The sequence below is a fragment of the Scyliorhinus torazame genome, chromosome 13 (assembly GCF_047496885.1).
Source record: "Scyliorhinus torazame isolate Kashiwa2021f chromosome 13, sScyTor2.1, whole genome shotgun sequence".
Taxonomy (NCBI): Eukaryota; Metazoa; Chordata; class Chondrichthyes; order Carcharhiniformes; family Scyliorhinidae; genus Scyliorhinus; species Scyliorhinus torazame.
Window position 1 is genome coordinate 29,659,810 of NC_092719.1, and position 13,465 is coordinate 29,673,274.

Here is a 13,465-nt window from a genome sequence, read left to right on the forward strand (position 1 = left end):
CTTCAGGGCGGAGCTTGAGGTCAACGGCCAACCAGGACCCGGGATCTGTCTGCCAATGACATTAGGGCTTCCAGTCCCACATGACCCCCAATACATACTACCACACACATTCTTGGTGTAGAAGAGGTTTTCTGAGCCCAACATGCTTTGCCAATCTGGGCTTTCTTGCCACAGTTCTTGTCTAGATTTGTTTTACTCCCAACATTCCCCTGCTGAGTGTCCAACCTGCGTACATCAGTGACATGGTTTCACCCTTGCAACCTTGTTCCTGATAGTATCCATTTTGCTGGTCTTCTTTCCAGCGATCTTTCTGCCTCAATCCTTGTTGCCAGTTTTCTCTCCTGTTATGTCTCTTTGTTGCCACACACAGAAAAGGTATGGAGGTGCCCACACTCTGGATTCTTGTAAAACACGATGAGAGGTTTGTTAAGTACTCCTACAATTAAGATGGTGATGTGCTCAAAGCCTGCACAAACACTGCAATGTCAGCACTTATCACGTGACACAGAACCTGAAAGAATGTATTCCCACATACATAGCATATTTCCACAGCCCTGTGGGAGGACCCGCACGACATGGACTGCTGCAGTTGAAGAAGGCAACTCGCCACCACCTTCTCAAGGTCAATTAGTAATGGGTAGTAAACACTGGGCTAGCCAACAGCACCCACATCCCTAAAGACTAAAGACATCTCTTGACTTGTGGCTAGTAGATTGTAGACAGTATGTGGGGAGTCAGGAAGTGTGGTGCTTTCCGCAGGAGGTGTGTTACTTGCTCTTGTAGACACACTATTTATATGGCTAGTTCAATTATGGTTCTGGTCAATGGCAAGTCCCGGGATTTTGATAGTGGTGATACAGCGATGGTAATGCCATTGAATGTGATGGTCTGCTGGTTATATTCTCTCTTGTTGGAGATGGTCTTTGCCGGGCACTTGTGTGGCACAAATGTTAATTGCCACTTGTGAGCTCAAGCCTGGATATTGCCCAATTCTTGCAGCATTTTGGACATGGACTGCTTCAGCATCTGCCAAGTTGCGAATGGTGCTGAATATTGTACAATCATCGAATATCCCAATCTAAATTTTCAGGTCCCTTCCTGCACAGGAATTGTCAAGGCTAATTTGATAGACCAGTGAAAGGTCTCCTTATTTCTAACCTTATGATGGAAGGTAAGTCATTGATGATACAGGTGGAGGTGGTTGGGTTTAGGACACGGCCCTAAAGGACTCCTGCAGCAATGTCTTGGGACTGAGATTGTTTACTCCCAATAACCACAACCATCTGCTTTTTGTTAGGGATGACTCCAACTTGGGGAGAGTTTTCACCCCTGATTCCCATTGACTCCGGTTTTGCTCTGCTCCTTGATACCACACTCAGCCAAATGAAGCCTTGTCAGGGGCATTCATCCTCACCTCACCTTTGGAGATCCAAACCCTTGACAATGTTTGAACCAAGGCTGGAATGAGGTCAGGAGTTGAGTGTTACCCTGGCTATGCCCAAACTGAGCATCAGTGAGGAGGTTATTGTGAAGCAAGTGCCACTTGATAGCACTGCTGATGACACCTTCCATCACTTTACTGATGATCAAGGACAGGCTGATGGGATGGTAATTGGCCGATTGGATGTTTCTTGCTATTTATGTACAGGACATATTTGGGCTATTTTCCATATTCCAGAATGAAAAAAATCCACTCCAAGAAACTACTCTCCATAACGTTGTTCATGCTCCAGATTCCAACATGAACTGGGTCATTTAGAGCAGTGTTTTTCAAACTTATTTGTCTGGGACCATTTTTACCAACCGGCCATCCTTCGCCACCTGACCTTCATGACCCATGCCAGCCGACCTTCTCGACCCACCGACCTTTAATGTGACAGGCGAGCCTGCTCACGATCTCACTTGCTTTCGTATTCAACGCTATTTTTCTGATAATGACTTCACTGATGATTTAAGATCTCACTGCATCCGTTGAAAAAAATCAAGAGGTTTGTCCTCAACCTCGCCATGTCCTGTCTTCAAATCTCTTTGAGGTTTTGAGGATTTTAATCTTTCATTTGCCAGTGCATCCCTGCAGAGAACACATATGATCTTTGAATCCTGAATTATATTGGCACAATTAATAAACCTCAGTAATCATCTCAATGCTGCTTTGTTACTATTTTCAGTTTCTTCTTCATGGGTTGTTCACCAGGGGCCCTGGAGTTCACACCAGCACTGCTGGCAGCTACAAAATGGAGGAATCTTTCTCGTGCCCAGAACACGTGACTTCAGTATACAGGGCATGTGACCTGCTCTCTACTGCCGCTCCAGGCAGGAAGACTCCAGCGATTTAAGAAGAAATCTGCTCCTGGATCAACACATTGACGTCAGGAGGAGGCTCCAGGCCTGCGCACTGCTGAGGACGCATGCAAGCACGGAACGGCCAGCATTCTGAAAGCCAGTCGCAGCCAGCATTTTTAAAAGCTGGTCGCCACCGTTGGGCACCAATTCCAGCAATCGGGAAAGCCACAACACATGGCCCTGCGACCCTCCCGACAACCACCCACCTGGGTTTGAAAATGACTGATTAGAGAGTGGGAAAAAAAGATTTAAAATAGATATATATCTCCATGTTGATAGGTTTCATGTCAGGCTCCTAAAAGAAAAACTTGAGGAAATTGTAGATGCTTGTCAAAGTTTTTCAAAACTTTCTTGGTTCAGAAATTATTGTCACTTTGTTCTTTAAGAAGGGGTGAAACTAGATACCGACAGGCCAATCAGTTTATCAACAATTGTTGGGTGGCAGCTGGGATCTGTCGCCAGGGATACGGTGATAAAGTTGGAGGAATATCAACTGATCAAAGAGAGACGAGAATTTGTGAAGAGTTGATGTCAAACTGATGTAGTTGAGTTTTCAGAGGAGGTCACCAACATGGTGGATAGGGGAGTGGATACAGATGGTGTCGATACGGATATAGAGCAAGGGAGGGTAAAAGGAGTTGATGCTCAGATCAGCTGATATCTAGTGGAATGGTGGAACAGGTTTGAGGAACTGAATCACCTAGTCCATTATGATGTGTTAGGAAGAAAACCAAACCTTAGATGAGTATATTGTGCAGGTCGTATCAAAAAACATTTCTGGAAACAATCAACTTCTGCACAGACTCGATTCCAGGGACACAATAGGGAGCAAAGGCAAAGACAAAATGGAAAGAACAGGATTTGCATCTAAACCAACACTATGATCCTGTTTATCGGTAACTGAGTTAATGATGCATCCTGTCTGGCTCTGTCCTATTAATTATTGTCATTGGGCTCAATCACTGGGGCCAGGTACAAAATGCATTTGCTTCTGCTTGCCTCTATATCCCCTCATTGGCCACTGTTTATCTGGTGATTTAGAGGTAATTAGCGTAATGATATCACGGTTGTGTTGTAATTTACCGACTGACCACTAGGAGTCTCATTTGTGTCTAAATGACTGTCAGAGTCAGCTGACCTCAGACTGACTGGAGAGCTGGGAGAGAGGTTGCTTGTGCATGATCATACTGTTATTCATCTGGTGTTTTGTATATAGTTAATGTTAGCACAGTTAATGTTAATCAATCGTTTATAGCTTTGCTCCAAGTGTTCTTGTAATATAAATCAGACCAACTGACAAGAACATAACATGGGGCCAGGGCTGGATGGTATTAAACACTGAGGAAAAAAAACGAGCCTGCCACGAAGATTTGAAGATTTTGCAGACTGCAAGAATTAGGAACATGGAGTCGTTGAAGCCACCAATGAGTTTCAGATTTCATGGCAGTGTGGACAGCAACTGCTGTGTGTTTAAATAGCAATTTAATCTGTTTCTTACTGCAATAAATTTAGGAGATCAATCAGATTTGCGTAAGGTAGCGATGCTCCTGACAGCGGCAGGGCCCGAAACAATTGTTGTGTTTAATACATTTAAATTTGCAGACGATAAAGAGAGTAAGAATTTTAAGATTTGATGCACATTGCACCCCCAGAAAGAATGAACTTTATGAGCACTATGTAGTTAGCTCATGTTTACAGAAGGCAGAAGAGTCCATAGATCATTTAATCACTGATTTAAAGTTAAAAGCTAATACCTGTAGTTTTACTGCGGTGGAATCTTCCATAATTTGGGACCAAATTGTGTTTGGTGTGAATGAGGATAAGCTGAGCGAAGGGTTGCTGGGGGAATCGGAGCTGTCTTTGGAATAAACAGTTAACATTTGTCAGGCTCACGAGCTAGCAGCACAGCATTTTAAAATATTTCTCAGTAATGGCAGCGTCTTCATGGAGGAAAGCACTCCGGTAGCCACACTTATTCCAAAAAGGCGGAAAACCTGCAAAAAAAGGCAGGAAAATTCTCAGAATGCTCAGAATTATTACTCAAAGCTCAACCCCAGATCAGTCAGCACAGTGGAAGACACAGTCTCCAGTAATGAAACATCATTGTTTGTTGGAGTAATAACAGAGAGGAATAATTTTTTGGAGACATCAAAAAATTCTCCAGCACTTAAAAAAAACTAAACTGATTGCCCATTTAAAATAACTGCGCTTGACGAGGACAAATGGCTGCTACCATTTGAAGGGAATGGTACAGTGGTCCAATTGAAATTAGACACTGGCGCCAAAGCCAATTTAATCAGTATAACGAATTTAAAAGATCAAAAAATTCAGCTGGTTAGAAGAAATCAAAAATATGTCTGCGAGATTATAATGATTCAAGCATTAAATGTCATGTTACTTGTGACTTGAGTGTGGTGGTGAAGAACACAGTTTATTCCGTCCCATTCTGTATTGTTTCTGAGGGCTTGGATTCGTTATTAGGTGATCAGTCCTGTGAAGAATTAGGTCCAGTGCAGTTGGTATATAGCATCCACAACATATAGGATCAACACTCCAACGATTCGGAGAACATTATCAGCAATTCAACGATGTGTTCATAGGTTTTGGTTGCATTACCATTCACCAACAAGATACAACTCAAAGAGGATACAAAACCTGTGATACATGCACCAAGAAAAGTACCTGCACCTCTTTGGCATCGCCTCAAAAAGCAACTAGACAGAATGACAAAATTAAAAGTAATCAGAAAGATAGAAGAATGTACCAATTGGATAAATTCCATGGTATGTGTAAAAAGAAAGACTGGTGATATTTGCATCTGTATGGATCCCAAAGATCTTAATGAGAATATCAAAAGAGAACGCTACCAAATACCAAAGCATGAGGAATTCACATCTGAGGTGGCTGGTGCACAATTCCTTATGAAACTTGACGCATCTCAAATTTTCTGGCAGCTAAAGCGAGAGGAACAAAGTACAAAATACTGCACTTTTGATGTGCCATTTGGATGGTATTGCTTTCTGAGAATGCCGTTTGGCATAATTTCGGAATCAGAAGTTTTTCACCGTGCCATGTAGCACATAATCGAAGGCATCGAAGGTGCACCTGTGTACGTGGATGATATCATCGTTTGGGGCCCAACCATAGAAGAGCACAATACGAGGTTGCTTAAAGTTCTAACGAGAGTGAGAAATGGGCTTAAACTCAACAAGCAAAAGTGCCAATTTGGAGTAGCTGAGGTCACATTCCTAGGTGACCAGCTCTCATTGCATGGCATTGAACCTGACAAGGACAAAATCCTTGGGGCTGGTTTAGCACAGCGCTAACTCGCTGGCTTTTAAAGCAGACCAAGGCAGGCCAGCAGCATGGTTCAATTCCCGTACCAGCCTCCCCGAACAGGCGCCGGAATGTGGCGACTAGGGGCTTTTCACAGTAACTTCATTTGAAGCCTACTTGCGACAATAAGCGATTTTCATTACTTTTCATTTCCAAATCCAAGCAATTCTCAACCTGTCAAAACCACACAAGAAAGCCATCTGAAGAGTGATGGAAATGATCAATTTTTGAGGGGAATTCATTCCAAACCTGTCTGTAAAAACATCGACGTGCTCTCCTGCACAAGACAACAGATTTCACATGGACTGAGCAACATGAGCAAGAGTGGAAGAAGCTCAAGACTTCATTCACCACCATGCCACTTCTCACATTTTTCGACACCTCTAAGCAGATTAAAATGTCAACGGACGTGTCGAAAGATGGCCCAGGAGAAGTTCTTCTGCAACTCAAGCATGACAATTGGAAACCAGTCGTATATGCATCACGGTGTCCATGACAACAACAGAGCAGAGGGACGTTCAAATCGAAAAAGAATGCCTAGGTTTAGTTCTAGGCTTGGAGAAATTCCAGGCTACGTGTATGGGCTTCCAACTTTCACAGTTGAGACAGATCATCGTCCTTTGGTTATCAGGAAGAATCTCAACCAAATGTCTCCGCGCATTCAGAGGTTGATGATAAAGTTAAAATGCTATGACATCAATCTCATCTACACATCTGGCAAATTTTTGTTCTTAGCAGATGCACCGGGAGCGCCGGTACAAAATATTAGTGGTGAAATTGCTGAAGATGTAGATCTGCATGTCAATCTTATTTCCACACTACTACCAGTATCAGATACAAAACTACGTGAGATCCAAGAAGAGACCAGGAAGGATCAAACTCTTCAAGAGGTGATGAGGAACATCAACTTACACTGGTCCAGAGGTCAATGTATGGAGTTCTACAATATAGGATCTGAACTCAGTATCATTCATGGAGTGGTACTTTGTTTGAACACTATAGTATACCTCAATCTCTCCGCAAGGATGTACTTCAGAGGATACGTGAAGGACATCTCAGGATTGAGAAGTGTAAAGGGAGAGCTTGTGACTCTGCTTACTGGCCAGGTATAAACCAGGACATTGACAGGATGGTCAGTTGTTGTGACACATGCCAGACGCATCATTACAAGCAAACAAGAGAACCTATGCAAATATGATTTACCTATGACACCATGGCAGAAAGTAGCTATGGATCTCTTTTAACTACAAGGAAAAGATTATTTAATTATCATAGACTATTTTTCATACTGTCCTGAAATGGCTCTACTGTCAAGCATAATGGCAAGCAGTGTAATGCTGCATAACAAGTCAATTTTTGCTAGACACGGAACTCCTCAAGTCATCATGAGTGACAAGGGTCCTTGTTTTAGCTGTAAAGAGTGGCAACACTTCGCAGTCACGTATGATTTCAATCACATCACGTCAAGTCTGTTGTACCTTCGAGCCAATGTCAAAGCCAAGACATATTGTCAAGCAATTGTTGAAGCTGGTGATGGACAGCCAATCTGATCCATATCTCGCACTATTGAGTTACAGAGCGTGTTGCTAACTTTGCCTTAGTTTAATTGCTCTGTTTTATCACCTTTGCTCTTGAGTCACCAGGTATCTTTATGATACCGCCACGTGGTTCAAGTCCGAGTAATGATCAATAATCCAATACACCGCTTAGTAAGATTTAAATCAAAGCACATTTATTATACACAGTAATCACTACTCATGTACAAATTCTACGTCTAAGCTACGTCTACAGCTAACAGGCCAATACTTAACTTGGAACTGACCCACCAGGTCAGGGAAACGAATGGCCTTTTGTTCGGGTTCTGAGCCTGCGGGATTCGAAGTTGGTACAGATTGGTAGCTAGGAGTGCCTATCTTGTAGCGCGCGTTGAAGTAAGACTTACTGGATAGCGGCGGCGGCTGAACCGGTCACTGTCAAGGGTTGGTTCGCGTTGCTGACTGACCCGGTCAAGAAGAACAATTTGAACTTGGGCTTAATTCTTATAGTCCCCAGGGGCTTCCCGCCTTTCGGGGCGGACCCTGTACCTGGTTCCAAGTGATGGGCTGTCTTGAGGTGGTCGTTCACCTCCCTTTGTGTAGGCTTCTGCTGGCGCCAAAGAGTCTGGTTTGGCTTTATGTGTCTAAATGTTGCTCATTGTTCCCAGGGATTACTCATTAATATGCAGATGGCTGGTGTTTTGTTATGCTGATGGTTGCCGGTATCGATCTTGTCTGGCCTTTCCAGAGGTAAATATACACTCAACCAGCAGCTGCTCGTTTGTGTCCTGTTGGCTGACTTTCCCATCAGCCTTTGCCGTTCGCCATTTTAAATCGGGAGTTAGCCATTTTAAATCGGGAGTTAGCCATTTTAACTGGCTACAAGCGTCATCATTGTCACATGGTATTTGCCAGCAGAGTTACTCATGAATAGAAGGTTGCATTCCACACTTCCAAACTTGGAAAGAAAGGAGGAGAATGCAATGGTGCTGCAGGAAATGCAAAACATTAAAGCTAAACAAAAGCAGTTCTATGACAGAGTGTCTAAAACTTTACAACGTCTGAGTAGTGATGACATGGTGAGAATGGAAGATTCAAGTAATTGATCAAGAAAAGCCACTGTACTTGAAGAAGTAGCAGCTCGTTCCTACAATGTACAGAGAGAGGAAGGGTTGGTTTAAAGAAGAAATCGTTTCGCGCTCTTGAAAACCAGAGAAGACTTTCACAACAAATGTGATGGTGACAAATCCACGTCAGAATCACCACCAGCTGCAGTGTCAGATAGTTCAGCAGTTCCTGAGCAGGAGAGTGTTATGGAGAACATTGAAGCAAGGTCAAACTTTGAGAAGATTGACCAGAGTAAGAAGAAAACTTGATTGACTCAATTTGTAGATTTGGACTATTTGTACTTACCATGCTTACTGTTCCTGTATACGTATACTTGTTAAACCAGTTTTAAACATTTTTTTAAAAAAAATTAATACTGTTAGACTCAAAGCTAATGATATCACATGTAAATAACTGATGATAATGTATAAATGTATTCCTTCAAAGGAAAGGGAATGTGGTGATATCATGGTTGTGTTGGAATTCACCGACTGCCCACTAGGAGTCTAATTAGTATATAAGTGAATGTTAGAGTCAGGTGACCTCAGACTGACTGGAGAGCTGGGAAAGGTGTTGCTTGTGCTTGATCATATTGTTATTCATTTGTTGTTTTTTATATATTTGACCCACAGGTAATGCAAATAAATTGTTTATAGCTTTAGCTCCAAGTGTTCTTGTAAAATAAATCAGGCCATCCGACAAGAACATAATAATCAGCAGCCCTGGTTCTGGGTTTGATAGTGTGTGGGAGGTTCATCTGATTATTTCTGATGAGTCACTTCATCTTTCTGAGACACGGCAACGTTATTCTGTCTTCTCGGCCAGTTGTTGCTCAGAGTCAATCCATCTGCCTTTACCCAGGACAAAATCGCCCATTGTTGGTGTGAAAGAGCCAAGACCAAAGGGGGTAACCTGAGCTGAGGGCACTCACATCCCAGGTGGAGTAGGCCTCAGAGTTGGCTGGTGAAGACGGAGATCATTCCGACACAGTCGGTGACATTTACCACCCCAACACTGAGTGAGGCTTCATCCAGTATTCATTGATAACGTGAACAAAAGTGAGTGACCTATAGTCTGGGAGCCGCTCTCAGAATCATTAATCACTAATTATCTCATTTCTCTATTCCAGCTACCAGCAAGAAAAGGTGGAGAGAAGGTTTCAGCAAAGTGGCTTAGCCCAAGCCCCAGACCACCTCTGAGGAGGAGCCAGCAGATCCGTATGATGAAGTTCCATCACTGCATTCACCTGCACTCTCCACCAGAACAGATACACACCCCTTGGTGGGTCCTGGTTATACAGGAGGTTCTGTCACTACCCAGTGACCACCTGATGGACACGTGTCCACAGTGAACAGTGGCAGTGGTAACGGTGATGTCTGACTCTAGGAGGACAGCTGGTGACCAGACCCCTCCAGAGTCTGAGTCTGATCATGAGGTTCTTCAATCAGCCCTCAGAGAAATGTTGGAGATGCAAAGACAGGCAGGGGAACATCAGGCAGGGTTGTCAGAAGCAGTCAACTGATTGGAAAGAATAATGAAGTAGTCCGTCCATGTTCTGTCTGATGTTATGGCTCTAACATGAGAATTCATCAGAGTCTCCATTGGAAGGGTGCTGGCTGCCATGGAAACCCCGAGCCAGCAGAGGGCACCGTTTCTGCCGGGTTGTCTCTTGGACCTGCGCAACATCACACCAGCCATGGATACATTCCAGCCGCAGCTAGGTGAGAGGGGAACTAAACACCGCCACCTTCCTCCAGGTGCCTCATCTCCTTTAGGTGTCCGTGGGGTGAAGGGCGTTACTTGGGCTCCCAAAGTGAGGAGGGACGGAAGACAGACACTTCAGGAGCACCAAATGTCCTGATGCTCTAAATTGCCCCTGCCTGTGACCTCTTCAACTCCAGCAGGTCAGGCCAAGGACAGTGCACTTGCCTCAGAGCAGAGGACCCTCAGCAGGTTGGGGCTCTCCAGGCCTCAGGCTCCAGAGGACACCCACCAAAGGCATCACAGCATCTGGGCATTGCAGTCAGCAGGCTGCCTCCTCCTTTGCTGTGGGTGTTGGGACTGATCCTCGGTGTAGCAGTAGGATAAGAAACATCAAGAAGCTGTGAATGCACAATGAGGCATGGGTACTTTTTCATTGTATATAAATCAGCACCATTGTAAATAAATTTCACTTTTACCCCTCTCCAAGTTTCTGGTATTGATTGGCTGATTGATGTGATGCAAGGTCTCATGTTTATTCAAGGAAATGACCCTCCCCCACCACCACAATTATCTTCCATCGTTTCCCTCAGTCCCATGACGTCTCTCTCAATCCCGCACAATCACATTTCATTCCACACCAGTGACATGAACTTTGTTTTTAATGATGGCTGGACGATGCACATGTAAGCCTTGTCGTGTTATTCACCCTGGGGTAATACGTACTGTAAAGTAGACACCAAACTTAGACATTAGTTCAATACATTTTATTGAACTTCTGGAGCAGTGCACACAGCTTGCTGTGGGTTGACACTCTATTAATCTAAGTGTGCTAACTATAACTAACTAGACGAAACTAGCTCTGAGCCACGTGTAGAAGGTGCTAACTGATATATACACCCTGACTGTCACTATAGTTGTCACAGTGGAAAGAGGCGGAGTGCTGATGCCTCGTGTGTTTTATAGTGGGAAACCCCCCTCTAGTGTTCTGCCTGGTGATTGGTTGTGTTCTGTCCTGTGTGTTGATTGGCTGTACTGGGTGTCTGTCACTGTCTGCCTGTTTCTCATTATGTGCATGAGTGCATATCATGACAAGCCTCACATCTGTCTGAACATTACTCCTTTATTAGTCCCGTTCTCCCGTGCAAAACACTGAGCGATCCATGTTGGCTAACTCGGCAACATTTAAGATGCCTGCTAGATGGGAATGAGTGTGTGATGTCAGAGGTGGATTTGGATTGGATTTGTTTTATTGTCACCGATACCAAGGTACAGTGACAAGTATTGTTCTGCGCACAATCAGACAGATCGTTCCATACATGACAAAACATAAGACATGCATAATGTAAATACATAGACGCAGGCATCGGGTGAAGCAAATGGAGTGTAGTACTACTCAGTAGAGAAGGTGCAAAGAGATCAGTTCAGCCCATAAGAGAGTCCGTTAGGAGTCTGGTAACAGCGGGGAAGAAGATCTTTTTGAACCTGTTAGTGCATGTTCTCAGACTTTTATAGCTCCTGTCCGATGGAAGAAGTGGGAGGGGCCTTTGATTATGCTGCCCGCTTTCCCAAGACAGCGGGAGGTGTAGACAGAGGCAATAGATGGGAGACGGTTTTGCGTGACGGATTGGACTGTTTTCACAACTTTGTAGTTTCTTACGCTCCTGGGTCGAGCAGTTGCCATGTCAGGCTGTGGTGCAGCCAGATAGGATGCTTTCTATGGTGCATCATATCGGCGCTGTATGCTCATCCTGATGAAGCTGTCCGATGATCGGTATGGATTATACTTTGTTCCTGATCGGTTGCGGAATGTTGCTTGACAGAATCCCTCTGAGGTTACAGACGTTCATTCGATACGAGTTATATTTATTTCTTGCTGCAAAGATAAAGGTTATGGAGGTGTCCACACTCTGGATTCTTTCAAACCCGATAAGCGGTTTATATAGAGATGTTGCTCATACAACCTAAGGTGGAAAACTGCAAAGGCCGCACAAACACTCTGGTGACATCACTACACATCACGTAACGCTTCACCAGCAGGGAGATATTCTCTGATACATAACACCCCTCCCCCTTTACTTCATTAGTGCAATAGCAGTGATTAACATTCAGACAACAGATCCACTTATTTCTATACATACTTACAATTCAATGAGACAGTCTCGTTAGGGGACATCCATTCCTTTTTGGTTGAATTGGGCGTTCTGGAACTTGACCTTGTAAGTGCCCGCTTCCCTCCAGTAGATGGGACTTTGAGGGGAATTACTCCTGTATCTGCCACGATAACGATTGGAAAAACCTCAGAAACAAAATCTGATCTTGCCATTCTCTCTGGTCTCTTTTCTGAAGTATTGCTCGGTAGAATTTCCAAGGGAAGGACGTCTTGAGATGTTTCTGTCCATTGGGTTTGTGAAGCAAGTAACTGATCAGCATGACATAGCCAAACTCTTTCATCGTCCACCTGATTTGCTATGTTCTAGGTATGTGGTAGTGTCACCTTTGTGTGTATCGTGAATGTCCATTGGTCATGTCCTATCTAACTGATCTATTGGTTGAGTGTGTGTGTGATGTTTCTGGTGCTCCCTCTAGTGTAAGCTAGCCTACATGCATTTCCATTGCTGCACATCACCACACCACCTGTACATTGAATAATATTGGATCTGTCTTTACCAAGATCACAGCAGATACACATATGTCGCTGTTGGTGTAGCTTCCAGCTGACACTCTCTCTCCCTGGTTGAATACTCACACAGAGATTTGCTCCCTCCTAGCAATTTGTACTTGATGTTGTCATTTGACAATCTCTGAAGTATCAGGTGAAGTTAGCAAATTAAACTGTGTTTGAAGTTTCATTTTAAATAAAAGCATTGCCAGCGAACTCTATGGTGTGTCGTGTACAGTGTTCCGGTAAGATATCAGGAATTTGTTCACTCTTCTTGCCAATGTTCCCTTGTCCTTTGATAGAATGCTTTAATGATTGGACAAAACGTTCGACCAATCCATTCACTGCAGGAAGTTATGAAGCTGACTTGATTTGGTGAATACCCTTTCCCTTAAAGTAATTCTCAAACTCCTTCACAGTAAACTGAGGACCTGTATCACTGACAATCTGTTCTGGTGTTGCGAATATTTCATCTAGTTTCTGAATAGTCTTCTCAATCATCATTGACTTCATTATCCCGTCTTCCGCCCATTTAGAAAGTGCATCCATAATCACTAAGAACATGAGACCCTCCGGCGGACCAGCATAATCGATGTGTGTTCTGTGTCATGGCTGTGTCAGCCATTCCCATGGATGTACTGATTGTAATGGTGGACAGGTGCTCTGGGGTGTTGCAGGGTTGTGGCTGGGGCGAGGAACACCAGACTGTCCCGCTTCATTGGCAGGCGAACCTGCAAGGTAGAAGGCAAGAAACATGGGTAGGCATAATGTGGGGGGAGGG

The 13,465-nt window shown here is 43.9% G+C and overlaps 1 protein-coding gene across 1 annotated transcript in view; it reads right to left on the reverse strand.

The window, feature by feature from the left end:
* Nucleotides 1-13,197, reverse strand: part of LOC140387795 (lithostathine-1-alpha-like) — a 110,786-nt gene extending 97,589 nt beyond the window's left edge. Inside the window, exon 1 of the mRNA XM_072470922.1 lies at nucleotides 13,068-13,197. Within this exon, the coding sequence (XP_072327023.1) occupies nucleotides 13,068-13,197 (130 nt within the window). The remainder of the gene's footprint in view (nucleotides 1-13,067) is intronic.
* Nucleotides 13,198-13,465: the final 268 nt, after the last annotated feature.